At 40.9% G+C, this 22,111-nt stretch overlaps 2 protein-coding genes across 3 annotated transcripts in view; both read right to left on the bottom strand.

Moving 5' to 3' along the window:
* pth2rb (parathyroid hormone 2 receptor b) overlaps positions 1-7,541 on the bottom strand; it is a 12,938-nt gene extending 5,397 nt beyond the window's left edge. The window contains exons 1-5 of one of the 2 annotated variants that reach the window (XM_027016658.3): positions 6,695-7,541; positions 5,970-6,123; positions 4,098-4,158; positions 3,706-3,772; positions 1,116-1,210 (exon numbers count right to left, since the gene is read on the bottom strand). In XM_027016658.3, coding sequence (XP_026872459.3) covers positions 1,116-1,210; positions 3,706-3,772; positions 4,098-4,158; positions 5,970-6,123; positions 6,695-6,847 — 530 coding nt within the window. In that variant the 5' untranslated portion in view covers positions 6,848-7,541. Of the gene's footprint in view, positions 1-374; positions 544-1,115; positions 1,211-3,705; positions 3,773-4,097; positions 4,159-5,969; positions 6,124-6,694 lie in introns of both variants that reach the window. The other variant, XM_081706455.1, reaches the window with a different exon arrangement.
* Positions 7,528-20,169, bottom strand: LOC145653240 (parathyroid hormone 2 receptor-like). Its single transcript, XM_081706456.1, has 5 exons — positions 19,845-20,169; positions 18,840-18,939; positions 8,801-8,911; positions 8,420-8,532; positions 7,528-7,664 (listed from the first exon to the last, which is right to left on the bottom strand). Exons 1-5 carry the CDS (start codon positions 19,905-19,907, stop codon positions 7,548-7,550), a joined length of 504 nt encoding a protein of 167 aa, XP_081562582.1. The 5' UTR covers positions 19,908-20,169; the 3' UTR covers positions 7,528-7,547.
* Positions 20,170-22,111: the final 1,942 nt, after the last annotated feature.

The following is a 22,111-nucleotide window of genomic DNA, read 5'->3' as shown; positions in this document are numbered from 1 at the left end:
CATGCACAAAAATCAGAAACTAGTTATTTTAAATGGTGTGACATTTACAAGAAAAAGTATTTATTAGCTATCAGTCTAGCTGGCTAGCATATTTTAACTAGCTAGCTATCATGCTGCTCATACCAACTTTCCAGCTGTCTTATAAAATCAAACCTCATATTGCCAGTGTACTTTATTTTGATGCTGGATGCAGCGAATGTAGCACTTCCACTATTTCCACCGGACTCAAAATGTTTCTGCCCAAAGGTGATAATTAAAGGCTTGTCATGTGCACATGTTGAACTGAATGTCAGTGTGAAAGCAGCGAGCTGCAATAAATAAATAAATAAATAAAATCGTGTGCATGACTGGCTCAGAACTGCAAGGTGAGATACCTGTGTGAATCTCTCAGCCCCTTTTTCTCTCTTGCCTTCAATCTCCTTCTTTGTCTGTATCTTTGTCTGTTCTCATATGTTCTATATGAAGGTATCTCTCTCTCTCTCTCTCTCTCTCTTTCTGTCTCCCTCCATCTATCTACATTAAACACCGAGAAAGAACGAACACCTGTTGAATACAAGAGCAAAATGAAAATGTTGCATAGGAACAGCGTGACAGATCATAAGACTCATTATGAGAGCATCAGAAAACAGTCCAGGTGGCTAAATGCAGCCACCAACACCAAATGAAGTTCATGATGTGAAGCAGTGATGAGCGGCGAGCTAGCACCAGGGCCATAACCCAGTGTTTGATCATGTGTTTTCTCTCGGTGACTAAAACCTGGAGGGGCCTCACACCACACGTAGCAGCCTGAAACGTGCTGAGCATATTACATCAATAGACAAGCTACATTTACGTTGATATCCTTTAAATATGCATTTATCAAATAAAAGTACACATCGTATTATTATTATTATGGTGTCCCTTTATTTAATACACCAAAGAACCTGTTTTGGTCCATTAAAACTATTTTTTTTTTGCAGACAGTCTATTCACATAATGGAAAATGTCATCTTCCATCAATAAACATATACATTAATAATAATTATAATAGTAATAACATTAATACAGCATTCCAAATGGAAGCAGTACTGTCTAACATGTAAACCATCACACTCTGTAATAATATTCAGAATTACCTGTACTGCTTGCGGGTGTCATATCTTCCAGCATTAGTCTCTCGGATCTTTGTTGCCAGAACTCGAACAATATTAACAAACAAAATGAAGTTGAGCTGAAAGGAAAACACATAATGTTAAACATCAAATACATTTCACCAGCAGAATGTTAAATGCTAAACAATATGTAAGTCTCCGTTATGTGTTTAACAAAATACTAAACCTTCTTCATGTAAAGAATCAGCTTGTACAAAAATTCATAACGCAACACGTAAATCCTTTCTGAAATATTTTTGGACGAATTTAACCTAAATTTCTTAACAAAAATTGGGCAAACCTTTGTTGCTTATGTGACACCTGATCTGAGGTCAGAGTTGGTTAAACAACAAAAAACAAACAAACAAAAAAAGACTTTTGAACCCAAACTGAGGAGTCTTTGATGAAGACACAGTTCATTTTTACCCATAATTCAGTGTCTCAACTTTTAGATTTTACAGTTATTGTAATAGTGTCAGTGATTTTTTTATTTCTACGTCAAAGCCAAAACTTGATAATTTGCAAAAAAATAATTAAGGAACCCATTTAGTCAGCTCCTGGAGATCTCTCCTGCAACAAAGCTAAGCCCGAACCCAAATGTCAAACACCTGAGGCAGCTAATGAGTGTTGTGTGAAGTGGCTGAATATTGTGAACTAGATGTGCTAAATGAAGGCTGAAATGAAGTTCTGCTGGAACACTACAGTAGCAAAACAATGCACTTTTATAAACTATTCCAGTGAATTTGCCATGGTGTGCACCACCTGGCATTGTGGCCACTGTGAAGCTTTGAAAACATCTCATATTTGTGTACTACTTTTCATACACAGTGGCAATTCAAAGTGTCTTACACAAATATACCAAAACTACAATGTAAATAAAATAATTAAATAATACAACTTATTACTTGTCATGGTTGCACCTTTGCTGTTGAACTTGCCATGGCGCTAGCATCATGTGACTTTAAGGTTCTGTTTCATCTAGTCCCTGCCCTGTCTAGAGTCTTGTTATCCTCTGCCTTCATTGTTTTTACCTGTGTCTCTGGTTTCCGGACCACGGACTGTTCTAGTAACAAAGGCTATGGAATTACGCTCAATAAACACTCGCATCCCACATCACCTCGCTGTTCATTACGTAGAAAAGATAATAGTCAAATACAAAGTATTTAATTCAATAAAAAAATAGGAAAATTTGGGGCAGCGCTACATTCTTCTTGGCATTGCTTCCAGTTATATGTAGAATGTAAGCTAAATGCTGCCTCCCAAATATGAATAGAATATATAATATAGCCCATAAAATATTACCATTCTCTCTGTCTCTTTTCTCTCTCTCTCTCTCTCTCTCTCTCTCTCTCGCTCTCTCTCTCTCTTTTCTCTCTCTCTCTCATTCTCTTTTTCTAGCTCCAGTATTGGCATGTCATGTTCCACAAAGCTGATCATTATCCAGATAATATCCAGATAAAATGTATGCTTGTCAATCAGTCAGTCAGCTCTGCTCAGTTATAACACAACCATGGATGTTACTCTGATTATATAACTGCATTTGAAATTCTGAATAATTTAAGCACATTTCATGCTTGTAAGAGAGTAAGAGATTTGAGAGAAAGGAACATAATTTACAGGAAGCGCAAAAACATCAGTAATGAAGACCTGAAATACTGTCAATATACTGCTGTGTACTGTAGGAGATATGCAAAATTTGCTTGCACAGCTGATGAAGGACCTCAGTCCAAAAGTACTTGTTTGTCTGGCAATCTTGTATACTTCACTACAATTTTGAATCTCTCTCTCGCTCTGTGTATATATATACGCATTGTTTTTTTATTTACTATAAAATTTATATGTTCAATGTACATGTTTATAATACATTTACATTTTAACGTTTTACTCTATACAACATTATACAACAATTCATGAATTTGGATGTTATATTGGATATTTGGATATGATATTGTAGAGTACGCAGACATGCTGTAGACATGCAGAAGCCCGGTGGGTCAAAAGTGAGTCATGTGCTTCCACTGACTAAGCCTCAATAATTAGCATAAACGTTCTTTGTTCCAGATTGCTTTGAACTGCCATCAAAGGATTCCCCTGTCCCTGGCAGAAGAAGCTTCATTACCGTAACAACCTACAGGAACTGGTCCATTCCATGCTTCCAGTGGCACAGAAGATATAAGGTCTCCAGAGCAAACCTGCTTTTCGCAGTTGTGAAATAAACACCAGGGGCTTCTTTTCTAACAGTAAATACATGTGGAAGAAAGCCCAGTGAATCTCACCCTTACTGCACACAGCACTGTCTTAACAGTGGATGCAAAAAACAGACCGTCAGTTTACTCAGTGGCAGACATTGGGCGTTGTCCTGGTCTGGGGTCAGCTGATCAGTCTGTTGCTTGAGTGTGGTATTGAACAGAAGCAGGTTTAGCAGACTGTGAGCTGAACTCAAACGTGCTCATTCAGATTTAATAAGCCATGAATCATTGTAGGCTCGTAAACCAATCAGAACACTACTTACTCCAATAGCAGCATGCTTGTAAACCAATCAGAACATTAGTTAATCCAATAGAACATTACTTACTCCAATAGCAGTGAGAATGGGCACCTGGTATATCCACTTAATAGGACCTGCACTTAGCTCCCAGCACCTGAATGTAAGAGAAGCTAATGAAACTGTGACAGAGTGTGTGTGCGTACATGTGTGTGTGTGTGTGTGTGTGTGTGTGTGTGTGTGTGTGTGTGTGTGTGTGTGTGTGTGTGTGTGTGTGTGTGCGTGCGCCCAACATCTAAGTCAGTGTGTGACCTGGGGTCAAAGAAGGCAAATTAACATGCACCATAGTTACACCACTTTACTGCCACAAATGAAAAAGTATGTATGTGTGTGTGTGTGTGTGTGTGTGTGTGTGTGTATGTCTGGATGTGTATGTTTGTTTGCATGTATGTTTGTGTGTGTGTGTTTGGGGAGATAATCACCGCGCATCTGCTAGCGTTGCCCTGACGACAGCCCATGCAGACACAAAGAGAGCAGGAACACCTTAGGGCACACACAGATCAGAATTCCTCAACCAACCAACCAACCAACCACACACACACACACACACACACACACACACATACGCACGCACGCACGCACGCACGCACGCACACACACACACACACACACACACACACACACACACACACACATACATACATACAAAAGCAGGAGGGTTGGCCCTGATTAATGTAAGTATGGTTGCTCCTGGTTACTGTAAGGATGGTCTTTTACTGAGTGTTAGATTGAGGGTCAGTTATTCCTACCGCACTCTGAACTTTGACCATTACACAAAAAAGGAACAGAGGGTGACTCTCATGTTGGCTAATATGGGCAATTTCGTATAGGCCATGAAGGTGATGTTGAAATCCCAAACATGAACTGAATAAATGACTGGACCACTACAGCTAATTTCGACCCAGCAACACAACAAGGACCCCATCATGATGTGCATAATAACAATCACAGCTAATATTGTACAGAGCGAATTCAGAATAATTTAATAAGGAAGCAAACATCACACTTCGTTAGATTGTTTCTTCTCTAACAATATGTAATGTAATACCAAACGCCACAAATCTGCTTATCATGTTAATTTCCCCCTGCAGGTTGTTGGTTCACTGCTCGCACTATGTAAAGTGACTCAGCTGCATTCCAACAATTGGCGCTTAGCGATTATCGCACTTGTTGCATCTCTCTGCCTTCCGCCGCACGCAGGAACACCGTGTATCAAATGGAAACCGTGTATAAACGGGGCTTCCAGTACAGACAGCACAAATCATAACAAACAGGCCAGAAATTTGAGAAACACAGATGAGAGAAGGGGGGAGGGGTGTCATCTGGGGGTGTGAAATGGTCTTGACCTGCACTGTGCTGCTTTGAGTCAAATAACGAAGGGTTTTGTCATTAATGTCTAAGATATGCAAAAAGATCAGAACAAGGGAGGACAAAGGAAACAAAATTCAGCCCAGTGGAAATTATCAGTGCAAGAAATGATTTTAAATGAGTTGAGTATGTCCATTGTGTGTCTGAGTATGTGTGTGTGTGTGTGAGAGAGAGAGAGAGAGAGAGAGAGAGAGAGAGAGAGAGAGAGAGAGAGAGGGAGAGGGGAGAAAGAGAGGGAGAGAGGGAGAGGGAGAGAAATTGCATTCAGTTCTATTCTTTCCTTTGACAATGATCCGCATTGTAATGGATTTAATATGTCCTCTGTGTCCTCCTTTTTATTGGCCCTCATACGAGCACAACTTTCAGTAAAAAAGAAAAAGAGTTTTGAAAAATTAATCAGTAAACAGCATTTGGGAGCCTCAAATCTGGGATTCCAGGCACAGACCCGACGAGGATGTGACAACGATTGCAACACACCCACTGTAATTATAACAGGCTAAAGACGTGATGATTAACAGCAGTAACTGACCCCATGTCAGTGAGGGCCAGTGTTCTAAGGAGCTGGGCGCAGCAGACCGGCTACCACACTTCCTCATCTCAGTGAAGCCTAACAATAAAGCCACACACATGCTTCTGAGGGACTTTAGATGTTGACAGAAACACTCTTAAGCCTACTGACAAGCCCTGCACTCTGATGGTGAGGATGAACCTAAATAATAGAATAATGTGAGACAGGGGCATATTTGATATTACAACACACACACACACACACACACACACACACACACACACACACACATACATACATATATATATATATATATATATATATATATATATATATACACACACACACACACACACACACATACACTTTTCCAAACATCCGCCCACACACAAACACATTCACACCAAAATACACTTACCCCATCCTATAAGCGTGAAGCCCCAGAGGTACTTGGAATCAGACAAGAAGGTCATGAAGATGAGGCTATGTAGGTACAGACCCTCCACCAGGATCCAGTAATAGTTGGTGGCCAGGAAATAGATGAAGAGCAGCACTGTGATCTTACATCCGACCTGGAATTCATCCATATCATCAACACAGACACCATCTACCAATTAAAAAAGGTTCTTCCTATTATGTCCCATCAATAGAAATCATCCAGCCAGGTTCCATGAAATGTACAAGTTAAAATAAATATCCTTTGTCTTATTTCTATCTTAAATGTGTACTGTCACTCTGAAGCTGAGTGTTTTCAAAGTGCATATAGAGTGGCTATCTTCACTGAGCCAATTCAAATTGCGTGACGTGCTGATGAAATGCTTAACGAATCCCAGTGTTAAAAGTTGTTATGTTTTCCAATCAGACCAGTGTTGCCTTCACTGGAATGCTGCTTTTCAAAAGCATTATCCGTCAAAGCTTGTTGTATGATAGTTTCACTTCTCTGCTCTGGAGATTAACCACCTGAATTTACACCCAGACTAGAGATTAACCACCCTGCAGACTAGACATTAACAGCTCTGCAGCGTTTATCCAAACTAGCTATTAACCACCCTTCTAGCTTTACATCCAGACTTGATGCTAACATCCAACCTGGAGATTAAAGTACATTGTGAATCTTTAAATGAGGCTGTCCTCTCCACTCACATACTGAGTGCTGTCTGGCAGGTCGATGGCCACGGTGCTGAGGTCATCCATGAGGACGGCGTCATACTGCTGTGAGCTGCCGTTGCCGTGCACAGTGCGGTCCTTCACGAAGATGCTCACAGCTCGCAGCATGAAGGACACAAACAGGTGCATGTGGATGAAGTTCCTGGTGCAGTGCAGGCGCCTGCAGGGCAGAAGCCCAGCTTGGACTTCAGAACCCTGCTGTATTCTGACACTGGCCTACTCTGTTCAAATGCTGCCACTTGTATTACACTGGGTATCATTTAAGTGTAGGATACACAAACAAACATACATACATATGTACGTATGCATTTTAGGGTTTTCTTGTTGTGTGGTTTGTGCACTCTCTATGTAGAGCATATTTCTGAATGCTGTGCAGCATGTCTGGATTCATGAGATCACAGTACCATAGCGCTGTGATAAGAGGCAGTATTATCTGCTCTGGGTGGGCAATGAAGCTTATTTGTGCCTTTCAGACAAGCAAATTGAGAAAATGGAGCAATAATCAAGCAATAAATGTCCTTTACAACATACCCTGTTGGATGCTCTTTAGTCTGGTTTTGGTGAAAGCATTTTCTGGAGTAATGGGCATCCTGAAAGGTTTAGATTTCTATTCCATTGTCATAAATGCAAACTAGAGAGTGACAGGGTCAGTACTGATTTAGCAGTCACGCTGTCAGTGCTGGCTTGGCAGTGATGAGATTAGTAATGACCTGGGAGTGACGTGGTCAGTACTGGTCTGGCAGTGACATGGTCAGTACAGGTCTGGCAGTGACGTGATCAGTACTGGTCTGGAATTGACATGGTCATAACCGGTCTGGGAGTGACACAGTCAGTTGATGACATAGTACCTGAAATAGCCGATGATAAAAATGGCTACCAGTAAGGAACTGAAGGACACAGCATAGCCGACAGTGTACATGATGTGTAGTCTCTCAAAAAAGTCCCTCTGGTAGCATTCAGAGAGAGAGAGAGAGAGAGAGAGAGAGAGAGAGAGAGAGAGAGAGAGAGAGATTTGAATATTTTAACTTTTATATATGGATGTCTTAACACATTAATGTGTGCTGGTTGGCTAATTTAATGGGATAATCTAATAGGATAATTTTGTGTGTGAAAATATATTTTGATATTGTTTATTGGAAAAAGGTGGTTGCTATGTTTTTTTCAAAGTGCTGCTTAACTGTTCTTCACACAGGGAAGATATTGCATTGCAGTGTGTGCGTGCGTGTGTCCACGCACGCGTGTGTGCATGTGCTTGCGCAAGTCTAAAACTTTGTTGCCCGGGGGGACCGGCACATTTTCTGATTAGAAAACATTCTATGAAACTTTATCTGCCTTGACTGACTCTGTGCTTGAGCTGCTCACTAGCACCCCCTAATGGACAATGGTTCTGCTACGCAGTTTAAAATACCACTCTACAAAGTTATTATTCATCCTGACAGCTACAAATCTACAAACTGCATTTTACAGACAAGATGGTCATGATCCAAGACATGATTCACAGATGCAATTACGTAGCAGTTAGTTGTGCAGGAATTAATGGTAAATGTCCATGCTGACTCTAAGGATTCCTGGCTTTTTTATTGCTATGTTAGAAGGTGTGGCAGAGGTGTCAGAAGTGAATCTCCATGTCTGGCAGATCCACATATTTTATCTGTTCACTGAAAAGTCAAACTGCTCTGAGGTTCGTTCGGTTATCCTCACCTTGCCCGTCTTGCCTGGGGTCAGAAACCACAGGCATTCCGAGTAATTTACCCAGGTTCTGTTCTCAATCAAGACCCAGGACCCATTCAGATCGCACTGACGGTAAGCGTAGCCTAAAAAGCACATTGCAACACTTTAGCAGCATGAACATAAGAAGTAATAGTCACTGCAAGTGTGCTTTTATTGTACTGGGCAAACTAATTTTGGTGTAAGTGTAGAAAGCGCCAGTAAAGCTTTAATGAAGTATGAAAATCAATGTAAAATAAATAATTATTTAACCAAATTGATCAAAGAACATTTCTTATGTCATAAATCATAGGGTAAATGTGTGACTGGAAATGAGTGGTTTGCGGGAGGAACGGAAAAATATGAAAGTGGTACCTTTGTGATTGAAGTCATAGACATAGCTTGGGCACGGCACTTTGGTGACAGTCCCTAATGAGCCCTGAGGCCAACAGATAAGTCCGTCCCATCCAGGTCCACACACTTCATCTACACACACACACACACACACGCACACAAACGGCCATTCAAAATATAGAGTGTAACTTTAAAACAGCCCATTCCACCCCCAAACAAACCCCATGGCACAGCGAAGCAACTGTAGGCTCTGTAGATGTGAGCAGCTAATGTAATTAAACTTTTCTGATGTCATTAGGGTCTTTAACCCTAAATCCTGCCCACAACTCTAAAATAAGAACAAGAAAGAGGTGAGGGCCCATTAGTCAGAAAGCCTGTCTGTTACTTTCGTGACTCAGACAGTGGGTCAACACGAACTATATCCTTATTTTTTATGCTTGTTTATTATCACACTCAGAATAAAGCAAATTCGATGCCAGTTTATAACTGAGAGGAAGCAACACAGTTGTGCATGGTGCCAGATTTGATTCATAGACAGAAGTATGTTGTCTCTGTTAAATGGAATGTAGGAGTCAACGGCATGGAAGATGTCATGTGTTCCTGGTGGCTGTGTGCTGCATATTAAAATGAGGTTTTTCGCTTTGCTGCTGGCGAAGAAATGTGTGCATTCCGTTACCGTCCACGCAAGTGCTAATACCCTCTGAGAATCTGAAGCTCTTAAGGATCATTGTAAGCACTGGGAAGTGCTTGCCTGCACCTGCTGTGTTGTCTGGCCCAGGTTGCGACCCCCTCCGCACAAGCAGTGGTGGGATGGCTGTTGCACTAGAGAGCTGCTTTGGTGTTTTTTAGCCGAGTCCCATACTGTGCATGAACGAAAAGAGCAAACGCTCGCTTTAGCGTCTCTGCAGTGCTGACGGACCATCGGCGTTGACCAGTTTGTAACCAGCCATATAAACTCCAGTGTGTTTCCTGTCAACACTGATAGAGTTTCTTCTGCCCCTGAAGTTAATGCGGGACTTTTAAGTTTAAAAGCGGCTTTTAAAATGGTCAACACGTCGATAAAGAAAGAGAGAGTGCTGTCAGCATTGCAGTTGTCAAATCTCTGTAAGATAAGTAGATAAGTGGATCATGGCACTCAGAAATATTTCCAATTCAAATTAGAGAAATAATCCGTGGTTATGCATTGCATTTGAAATGCACGGCTAATATAGTGCATCTCTTAGAAGTACGTGTCAAGACAGACTGACAGATTTATTGGAGAAGATATAAATTTAGTGGCTTTAGAATACCGAGTGTAAACAGACCGCACACACGCACGCATGCACGTACACACACAGTGCAAACAGGTTAGAGCAAAACATTCTATAAAGTGCTTGAGATAACTAGGGTTTAAAACATCAGACTGAACACAGTATGAATTAAATAGTATACAAGCAAGCAGACTCTTCGCGGAACATTTTTTAAATTAAATCTGATAATTCTGAAGATCGCTAACTCCAAAAGATATCTCTATATGTTTAATTTGAATTGCAGTGGTTTCTGCTTGAAACAGTCTGTCACATTCGCCGCTCTCTGGCGTCACGGTTCTCATGGAAACGCCAGTATGTTTGTTTACTTCCTGGTTTTGGTGTCATCATGTTTCTTTTTTGTGTTTCTTTTGGTTCTGTTAGTTAGTTTTATTACCAACCAGTTACTGTAATCACCTGTATTGTGTTAGTCCTCATTCGTTTCTGTATTTAAACCCTGTGTTTGTGTTCTCTCTGTACAAAATTTTGTCAAGCAGTGCTACGTTTCTGAGCTGTTTGTGATTGTGTTTGTTACTTCTGGTCTATATTTTGGATTACTCTCTTTGCCTGTTCCCTGTTTTGGTTTGCTTTGTGGACTGCTTTTCTGGATTACGACCTTGGCTAAGTACCTTGGATTCTGACTGTGGACTCAACGTGTAATCTAATAAAGCTACATTCATCTTATTGCGAGTGACTCAGACTCTGGATGTGCTCAGAACATTACACAGTTTAGCCTAAACCATAGCACTGTAGGGTAAATTAAGTAGGTGAATGGACTCTATCTGCACCCTGTACACAGCGTCAGGGTGGACAGATTGTTACTATCTATGATGGAAATGTTTGGCTTTTCACCACTGCAAAAAAATATCATTTGCTCAGACTTAAGCAGGCCACTTGTGCTGAATGACAATAGGAATTTTCAGAATTTTTCAAAGTCTTTTAATTTACCAATAAAACTTGAATTGATCGACAATGAAAGCAACCCCTTAAGAATTCAAGTCTATTCTAAAGGTTTTGTTGAGATCAAATTTTCACTTTGAGGAGTAATTTTTAATAAGGTACATAAGGTTTCTTAGAATGAAACTGCATTTTCCCATTGCTTTTATACAGGAGCTGCAAGTTCCAGCAACGCTTTGTACCTTCCCGATCTTAACAAACTGTGCCAGATATCACAGCTTGGTTTATGGGCCCAGTAGATCACTGAGACCTGCTCTGGACACTGGAGTCCTATCACATATGATACGATAAAATTTATGAAAAGATTTTTCCCATGGTGCAATGGACAATTGCATTTAACTACATTTGATGATCTCTGATCTGTAGGAATGAAGATGGATGTTTATTTGAGGTCTTGTAGATAGTCTCTCATCAGCAGCCTTCCATTACACCCACAGCAATTTACGTTTCATACTTATCATAAAGCAATTAAAATATTATTCTCATTTAATACAGTATCTATATTAACCGTCTATGGTGCAGAGTTATTCTTTGTTATTGTAATCATTGGATAATTTTCAGTATATAGTATTTTATGTTCTAATCTAATTACTACCTGGTTTGTTTTGTAATATCTGTGACCCACCAGATATGAAGCTGCTGATTTTAGTCCAGACCTGGATGGCTTTTATGTGCAGCTAAATCATTCAGCTACTGTTAAGAACCTTGGTGTGAGCCTTAATATTGGCTTTTCAATTGTCACCCAAGCGATTAACAACTCTAATTACTGCATATTATCATATTTTTAAAAATCCTCAATAAAGCAGATACCAATCCTGAGAAACGAATCCCTGCTTTCTTAGCTTCTAGACTGGAGTACTGTAGTGTATCGCTGTCACAGATGGCCCTGGCAGTCGTTCCCCCCCAACAACCCGCCCGCCCGCCTGCACGCCCGCCTAAGGAGGGCACACTCTCCTCAACATTAATCAGTAATCCCCCACCTGAACCTTGCTAATGTTTATCGCCTGTGTTATTTAAGGCTCCCTGTCACTTGTTCTCCCTGTGTCAGTTCTTCATGTGTATTGTTGTCTCTGGCATTTTCAACCCTTGGTCCTGTTGCTCACTTTATTGGGTTAGCCCTTTGTATTTCATCTGCCTGTCTACACCTGTCTTCTGTCTGTTAATAAACCTGCACTTAAGGGAACCCACCACATGAACTGATGAAGAGGAGGGGCCAAACAAAAGAGATTCCAGAAAGGCAAAGTGACCAGGGACTGAACAGAAGATTAGAAGTCAGAGTGGATACCAGACAGGATGCTAAACTGGACAAGGGGGCTGTGCTGAAATGGGCCGCACAAGACATAAAACAGGTAACAAAACAGGCACTGCCATGGGAGTGGACCTAACTAGTAGGGGATTCGCCAGGAACAGACTGGAACAGACCGGATAGGATGCTGGCCAGGAATGACCGGGGCAGAACAGAAACAGAAACAGGAATGGATAGGAATGGGATGGGATGGACTTGAGACTGGGTGAAAGATCGAACATGGGGTTGGACACAGGGTTGGACACAGGGTTGGACACAGCGTTGGACAGGTGAATGGACTGAGTCAACACAGGTAGGGACAGGAACAAAAACTGAGACAGGGACACACACCATTGCAGAGACAAACACAATAACAGGAATGTGTATAGACACAATGACGGGCGAAAATAAAACCAGAGGACCAGGGTGGTATGAACATGGGTGACTGAGCAGTGGGCAGTAGAATCAGGACCGTTTGGAAGAGCCGAGCCAGTCTGGCAGGTCCGAGGGTGCAGTGGTGCGGGAGACAGAAATGGGAACCAGGACGCTTGTTGGAGCTGGACCTAGGATAGGAGACAGAACAGGAACAGGATCGGCGGCATGGGCCGGAATTGGCAGGGGGCCAACTATGGTGATCGTGACCTTGACAATATAGGGTGGAGGAATGGCTCAGCAAAGGGGGCACCCTCTGGAGAGCAGGACACAACTGGACCATCTGTGAAACAGGGTGCAAAGGAGTCAGCTGTGGAGTTGAATGTAGGTGAGAAGTACCAGCAGGCTGAGTGACAGGAATGGGATTGAGCAGGACTGTTCTTGCCTCTTGGGCTCTAGAATTGAGAGTTATGTCTTCTCCTTCCAATGCTCCTACACTTAAAACTTTCCTCATGAACAGAACTCTTACTGCGTCCAGTGGAGTAGGACAAGTCAAGTAGCAAAAATACAAAAAATACAAAGACAAATAAGGCATCCAAACCAAGAGAACAAACAACAAGATGGGGCAAAACATGACAATCAGCTCCACAGAGCAGTGCTCCAAAGAATATTATAAATGCAGACTCTAGGAAGTTTTGAATTCAGAGTAAAAAATTCTTTATGCTAGTCTACATATGATTCACTGGGTATTTTGTTTATTTATTATTTTCAAACTTATTTCTTTGTGGTGGTTTATTATTTTATCCATGTACTTTTTTGCAGTTATGAATTGTTTTCCACATTCCTTATTAAAGACTTGTTCGTTGTGCATTAGCTTCTTGGTTTATTTCAATTTCAAGCTCTCCAAACTAGAGAAATGCAATGGAGCAACAAGTTAAATAGCTACTTATTTATTACAGCTTTTGGTTAGTCTTCTGTATATAAAAGGTGCAGAGCCTGGGGCCCCTGGTCGTAGACCTTTATGGTAATCTGAGATGTTGACTCTGTTGTCCAGCCATTTCATGTGTTCATTCACGTTTATGATGATGATGTGGGTGGAATGCAATGTCTCAGAGAGTCCTCAGGACTGTGGTCACCCTCTGGTCCTCCCTTTTAGTCACATAGATAAACCTGCCAGAGCTGCATGCTGACCACTCTACTGATGTGCTCTGACTACAGTGATGAAACCCTTGGTACTAGCCATCAGAGTACTGTCCCATCTGTGCAGATACTGATAGAGTTCTTCCAGCTTCATCCCCCGTTCATGGTATTCAGTTGTCATGTGTCTCTACTGTTGTGCTTTTGAGGTTAAAATATGAAAAACGTTCTCTAATATGGCTCATATCTATGAATTGAACATTTGCCAAGAGCTGAGCATGCTCACTGATGTCCGATGATTTATCGCCTTGTAAGGAACATTTCCCACTAGATCAGAGTTTTTCCAAAACCACATTTTTCAATATCTGCAGACACCACTGATTTGCCTTCTAGTTGTACAGTTCAACGGAGAAACCTTTACAAGTTCGATCAGAACTGATCAGAGAGGGCACGATGGATCCATATGACAAGCAGCGCTTATCGTCCTGTCGTTTCTTTGTCTCGCTGCTGGCCTGCACTCCCCTTGCTGCTGAGCTGCCACTGGATGATGAAATTGATGGTTCACATTCAGAGTTATCTGATTCTGGAGCCTTTCCTTTTCAAAAACCTGCGCCATGCTGGTTTGGGTGCTTCATGTAACACTCTTGTACTGCATTGTGGGGTAATGCAAAAAACCCTGTAGTAGGCTGTTTACATAGTCATGCGCTGACTCCAGCAGTGATGTTGTAGCATGGAGAAAGGGGCATGTGAGGTCAATTTTGAGGATATATGAGCGGTTAATAATCTGCATTATAATGATAAACTGTGTCGCTCTCATTTTCTACATTTTAATTTGTTATATTGTCAGCAACATCAGAATATTTGACCCCTGATGAAGGCAAACAGCATGCCAGTTGAGAAACGTTGCTCTAGCATATCATATGATGTTGTAGCATACGAAAAGTGGCATGTGACACATTTTGATGGTGTATCCTCTGCATTTTCATGATAAAATTTGTAATTATCTGGGTTTTTTAAATTATTTGAATTCATTTTATTTTGTCAGCAATGTCAGAATATTTTTTCGACAGCACCCCTCCAGCAAAACCATTCAGGCACATACTTCAGATACCCCAATTCTAAATGACTTTGACTTTGTCAAGGCAAAACTCACTCAGTGGTAGAAATGGCCAACACGGTTTAGAAAACAATTTCCTCTTATGTTCACGTCAAATCTGACAGCACATGAAAAGGTTCTCTTTGCAGGTTTCACTCGATTGATTTGGAAGCTTTTGTTTCTTTACACAAATCATTGGAACCTTCTCAGGTATTGATCACCCCTCTAAACTACTGGAAAGAGAAAAGGTCCCAGCGATCCTTATGACGTCTGACACTTAGCCCTCATTGATCGGTAGCATGAGACAGGTGTTCTGAAACAACTTAATGAGTGGGCCTGCAAGATGAGGCCAAGGCCATAAATCCTTCTGAAAACACACCTCATAATGTCAGATGCTCTTGGCCTGTTCCTAAATGTGTTTCTTTGGTGCAGAATAATTTGTGCCCTTTAAAATCATGACACCAATTTGGATTGATACAATTTAAAGAAAATATACTTAATTGAAAATTAATAAAATAATGCAAGACATTCCTGAATTGCATCAAGGAAAAGTATGTTTTCATCATGTGATTCTCAGATTAGTGTTTAACAGCCTAACCTTGAAATCTCATTCATTAAAAGTGTATGATTATTGAATTGAATTGAAATTAATTATAGATTATCTGAGACTGCTAACTGTCATGGGAACGCTCTCCTCTCGCGATTCACGTGGTTTGGCCTGCCATATGCAGTGGCAGGGTTGTTTTGTTTGTAACCACACCTGCATACACCTGCACCTTGTTCGTCTTTATGTATATAAACCCTTGTCATTGTTTGCAGTTTGTACTTGTAGATGTTAATGTAGCATGTTAATGTTAAATGTGTTTTGCGTCGTTGTTCAATGTATCCATGTTTATCGTGTTTGTTTAATGTTAACCGTGTTGTGTTCCTGTTCATCCTTCGTAATACATGTGAGTGCCATTGTCTTTATGTTTCAATTCAATGTTTGTCCATGCCAAGAGAGTCTATGCATCCTGCTCCATGCCCTGCGGCACTCGGGCCACACCGTTACACTACCATCTCATTGCACCTCTAAGATGTATATGACTCATGGATTCTTGCTCTGCATATGTTATATCAACAAACAATCTCCTTTCTTTCTAGCTCATAGTCTGATAACTAATGCATCTGATTCATCATGTCATTCATAGTATATGCAATAAAACACACACACACACACACACACACACACACACACACACACTGTCTCAAAAGGACCAGAGCACCACACCAGTTCTGTCTGTCATTCTCACAAAGAACTAAAACAGACATTAAATATATCAACAGTAAAGTGGAAGATCATTTAGACTTTTGTATTATAAGACTTCAGCTTCTTACAAAATTATACTGAAAGTATCTTAAGTTTTAATATCTTAATTCAGAAAAAAAAATTACACTAAGGAGTATGAGGCTGTTTCATTTCCAAACAGCTGTGGGTGGCTAAGATAAAAATAAAGGCAATTTCGACACTCAAGAATATGTGTATTTTCCCTCTACTGGGGCAGTCACTAACACAGACAAGCTTGCACCACGCTTGGAACTGATAGTGTGTGTAGGAAGCCTCCAACAAGTTGATGGAAATAAACTGTGACACAGGCCAAAGGGATAAGGACGAAGGCTTGCTACCAATAGCATGGAAACTACAAGGTTCAACCGGGGTCTAATTGAAGAAGGAAAATGAACGCATGCTAATCACGCTGCGATGCTGTAGCCCATAGCGACATGCTCCAAATCAACCAGAGTGTTTCTTTCATCTTTTTTTTTTTTGGTTTGTCCTTTTGTGAGACTCATTGTAGGTTAATTCCTTTGCAGGGCCCTCTTAATTCCAAACGAAAGAGTCACATATGTTCAGGGTCAAACACATATACATACAGCAATCTGAACTGTGGGGGAGTTGAGTTGAATTTGATTGGAAACTGTTGCTGAGAGACCTGAACAATCTATGGTCTTGTCCCAGAAGTCATTGCAGCAAGCCTCAGTCCTGCTCAGGCAGTTATGACATATGCCAGAGCAGCATTTCTCAACCGGTATGCTGTCTGACTCCATCAGGGGTCAAATATTCTGATATTGCTGACCAAATAAAATAAATTAAAATGTAGAAAATGAGAGCATTATCATTATAATACAGATCATTAACCGCTCATATATCCTCAAAATTGACCTCACATGCCCCTTTCTCCATGCTACAACATCACTGCTGGAGTCAGCGCATGACTATGTAAACAGCCTGCTACAGGGTTTTTGCATTACCCCACAATGCACTACAAGAGTGTTACATGTGGCACCCAAATCAGCATGGTGCTGTTTTTTGAAAAGGAAAGGCTCCAGAATCAGATAACTCTGAATGTGAGCCATCAATTTCATCATCCAGTGGCAGCTCAACAGCAAGGGGAGTCCACGCCAGCAGCGAGACGAAGAAATGACAGGATGATGACCGCTGCTTGTCATATGGATCCATCTTTATCAGGGCCCTCTCCCTATGCTTTGTTTCCAACCAAGCAATAGTTCTGATCAAACCTAAAAGACACCTGACAGCAAATCATCCATCACCTGCAAGGGTGCAAAGCATTTTATTTGTATTTTTCCAAAGTCCAAAATATGTTTGAAATGTCAACACAAATAACAAGAGCTGTTGTCAGTTGATGAATTGTGCAAATGTGTCAGGGAAAGCACTGCAGGCTAGCTACGAGGTGGCTGAGATATTATCTAAGGCTAAGAAGCCAAACACGATGATTGCTGACACAATGATATTATCAGCATGCACAGCAATTCACAACACAGTGATTTTACCAGCATGAATAACAATTCACAACACAGTGATTTTACCAGCATGAACAACAACTGTCAACATAATGCCAGAGAAACAAGCAGCAAAATAACTTTTAAAGGTTCTGCTGTTGGATTGTACAACTAGAAGGTGAATCAGTGGTATATGCAGACATTGAAAGACGTGGCCTTGGAAAAAAATCTGATCTAGTGGGAAATTTTCCTTACAAGTCAATGAACCAATAAATGTCAGTGGGCATGCTCAGCTCTTGGCAAATTTTTGACTCATACATGGGGACCATATCAGAGAGAATCTTTCATTTTCCAAACCAATACCCAACAAAACAACTGAAGCTGGGATTTATCACTTGACAACTGAATACCATGAATGGAGGATGAAGCTAGAAGAACTGTATCAGTATCTGCACAGATGGACCAGTGCTGTGATGGCTAGTACCAAGAGTTTCATCAGTGGAGTCAGAGCACAATACCCAAACTTGTGAAACACTCACTGCTTCCTTCACAGGGAGGCACTAGTTACACAGATGCTGCCAAAAGAACTTTGAGATGTACTGTACAGTGTGTGTGTGTGTGTGTGTGTGTGTGTGTGTGTGTGTGTGTGTGTGTGTGTGTGTGTGTGTGTGCGCGTGTGACTCATGTTTTTGTATACTTGTAAAGGATGCCAGGACTGAAAATAGGTTAAGAAGTGCTGTACTGGAGAGAAATGGTGTGTGTGATCTCTCCTAGACAGAGCAGCTGTTAAGCACAGATGGAAGCTAACAGCTTGCTGAGAACATACTGTACTGGCCCACAACAGCCCTCCTAATAACACTGGTCAGTATCCCACATTTACAGAAATAACACTGCTGAGAATTCAGGATGCTCAGCTGGGAGCGTAAACACTTGTAGTTTGCTCCGACTTCCTGCACTACATCAGTTGAAGATAACGCAAGTGCCAGTTCAACGTTATGGCTCTGGTGGAGCTGCAGTCCTGCTTTGGACAGATCAGCAATTCTCATAAACAAATGCTATGAACCAAGAACCTAATTGAGTTGCACGTGTGCTTAGGTGCATCAGCAGGTGAAAGAAGAGCTGCAGGTAAGACCCAGTGGGCATGGCTACCTGCAAGGTCATGCTCAGAGATGTTCTGCAAACACTGGAGTTTGATGTCATACAGAAGGAGAACTTGTTCCTGTGCCGTGAGACCCGCCTCTGTGTCCACCTGCCAAAGGTGAAGAGCAGGTGCCATCAGGTAACTGCGGATTTACCAGTAATGTCACACGCAATGAAAAAAGACAACACAAAACAAAACGGTGGAACTTCTGGTGGACATGCCTTGGTGATCACTTATCACAAAGCACAGAACCAAAATGAATTAATTGATCTTATATACTTTTTAATTATTATATACTTTATATTATATACTTATATACTATACTGATTATATACTTTTTTTTACTCAAAAATCAGTAACTGCTTGCTGAATAAGCTGGTCAGAGAGTATAAGCCAATAAGGAGCTCAGACAAATCTTACTGGGGCCAGGCAATTCGAAAGAGTTGAATTGGAGGTGTGAATAGGGTAATAAGCGTCTAAAGGCTACTTTAAACCGCACTGCGTTGCCACAACGAGATATGTCACACCTCGCGAATCGAGATTTTTTTAACATGGTAACAATATTTTAGAATAACTCCTTGAAGAGCAATAACGCCTTTTATAAATCTCGCGACTCATTACTCATATCTTTCTCTTCTAAGATTTAGTGTCATGAAAGGGGCACTCGAAATTTGCTGTTATTTTTATACTCCCTAGAATGCAAGTAGGTTGAATGACTGGTACTTATCTGGCGCTGAGTAAAATTAACATTAATTAAATCATTGTATGTTCTCCTGAATTAAAATGATTGGTGTGTTTCGAAGGAAATTGTCACTTCACAGCTCCACTTGCAACAAAACGATTATAATATACAGGAACACTGATTATTATATGCAGAAATACAGAGGCAGAAACCAGGTCAATACATATGAATAAAGTAGTTTTATATTCATAAGAAACTAATATACCCACTTATTTCACAGAAAGACCAGAACATGTGTCGTAGCACAAGAAATAGACATGTGCATACTCGCCTGCGCGATTACTGAACTCCAAAACAAAACTTCGATGCAAATCCACAGTGCTGGCGCCAGCATATTGACTTCTCAAAATGGGCACAACGCTCCGCCTATGGTCCTTGATACAACAGGGTTACCGATAACCCTCTTTTTGCTCAAATTGTAATTTGTAAATAAACAAAAAGTGCTCAAGTGTCCGATGAAATCTGTATGCAGATTTACCTAGTTTGTTTGTTGTAAAACTAATAGAAGATATTCAAAAAGAGAACAAGTTTGTTTGCAACGCACAATGGCATATTTTTTCACTTGCCAGTGTCGAGATCTCACTGACACAAGCATGAGAGAGGCTGCGAATGTGTGAAACCATATGACTCTGAGCGACCCTCCTCGTCGGGGAGTGCCTTGTCCACGGATAGAAGCGTCACAAAATATGCGATTTCAACAGTACAGAAACCTTTAGGTCTCACGCACGAAATTAAAACTTAGTTTCATAGATTACATTTCAAATGTTTCTACAAAGAGAGGCAAAAAGTTTAGCACCTTCGCACGTCTAGGTAATGGTTTCTGGAGAGGAACTATCCGTGGTGCTGAAACTACAACGCGGAGGATCTTTGCGTGTCTCTTCCATACTAAGCACATAACGAAACCGAGTGTTAGACAGCGAGAGAAAACACTTTTTGCTCGATGGAATTTTGGTTTAGGCTACATAAGACCACTTCTCGAGGGCGAATGAGGCGGCACTGAGACACGCGACTCCACTTTTAACATCAACAATCGTTTTTTGCCAGGGGTTTGGGAACACTGAGATCCGAAGGACCCGTTTGCGTACTGAATTTGTACACAGTAGAATAGCATCGCGAAGCCACTTTTATTTAGACCGATGAATAGGCAGACGGAGTGGGAAAGCGAGACAAACAGAGCCCGTACGAGAGAGGATGCGAATGTCTCTTATAGCACCCAATAGCTTGTGACATCCTGGCATATTCTTTTGAAAGGACAGGAGTCAATCACGCCGGGTGGCAAAGAGAATTCAGCTAAAAGTGTGTTGATTAATTTCAAATCGATTCCTCTTGCTGGAGGACAAAATACGAAAGTTCTGTCGCAGCTGTGGGAATTGCTGTACGCGTAATTGCGAGGCCATATTTGTTATTCTTCAAGGGGAAAATCAAGAGGTAATTTGTCTTAAAGAGATATCAGAATCGATAACAAATAGATGCTTAGTGATATATTTTTAGGGATATGGACCCAAATGTTTGCAAAACGGCTTTGTGGCAACGCTTGTTCTTAAAAGCGCTGTATAAATAAATATGACTTGATTCGTCCCGAGTTATCACTTAAATCACAGCTGCTAGTTTTAGATCATCAAGAGATAATTGCGTGGTAACACAACTTCGGCAGAAAACTACATATTTGGACGTTTTTCTCTAACCTAAAACTGCCAGAGCTCAGTGCAGAACTAAACACTGATCTGAGTTATCAGATCTCCATTACTTATACGCCATCACATCTGGGCAAGCAGGCAAATGTCCACGTCAAGATGTATGTCCATCTGAATTTTCTAATACAATTGCAGACCTAATATTTATTGACTCCCACATGAATTTCTCATTTCTCATCTTGTTAAGAAAAACAAGGGTCCGTTACTATATGAACTATATAAGCTGATTTCGCTTTTTAATGCTGATCTAAATGTTTTAAAAATAATAATAATTTTTTAAAAACTAGCCAAAGCCCTGCTAAATATTTAGAGAGGGTTTTACCATCCCTAATAGCTGGTTTTATCCAAGTGTAACGGTGAGCGGTAAGGAGGCACGTGCAGAGAAAGGCGAGATTTATTATTGGCAAATCCAAAATCAGAGTCGTTGTAGCAGTCCAGGGTCATAGAGCCAATACGGAGATTACGGGATACATGATCAAAAAAAAAAAAAAAACACGAACAGGGGGCTTTAACAGATACGAGAAGGAACTCTGAGACTAACAAACACGAAGGCTAGGAGTATAAAACTCACATCCATTCATTCACACGCAATAAACAGCCAAGACCAAGGCCCCACAACAGGGTTTAAATACATGTAATTAAGATAGAAACGAGGGACAGGTGTGAGCAATCAAACAAGGGGCGAAGAAAACGAAACTACGGCATGGAATTAAATACACAAGACAGGGAAAACACGGAACACCGAAGCCGGGAGGGATTAACCGTAACACCGGGTAGGAATTCTTGCTAAAATATCAATTGGTTTCTAATTATTCTAATTATTTTATAATTATACTAATTATTA

The sequence above is a fragment of the Electrophorus electricus genome, chromosome 23 (assembly GCF_041902795.1).
Source record: "Electrophorus electricus isolate QZ-2024a chromosome 23, ASM4190279v1, whole genome shotgun sequence".
Classification (NCBI taxonomy): Eukaryota; Metazoa; Chordata; class Actinopteri; order Gymnotiformes; family Gymnotidae; genus Electrophorus; species Electrophorus electricus.
The sequence above is the reverse complement of the archived record's forward strand: the minus strand, read 5'-3'. Positions and strand labels throughout refer to the sequence as shown.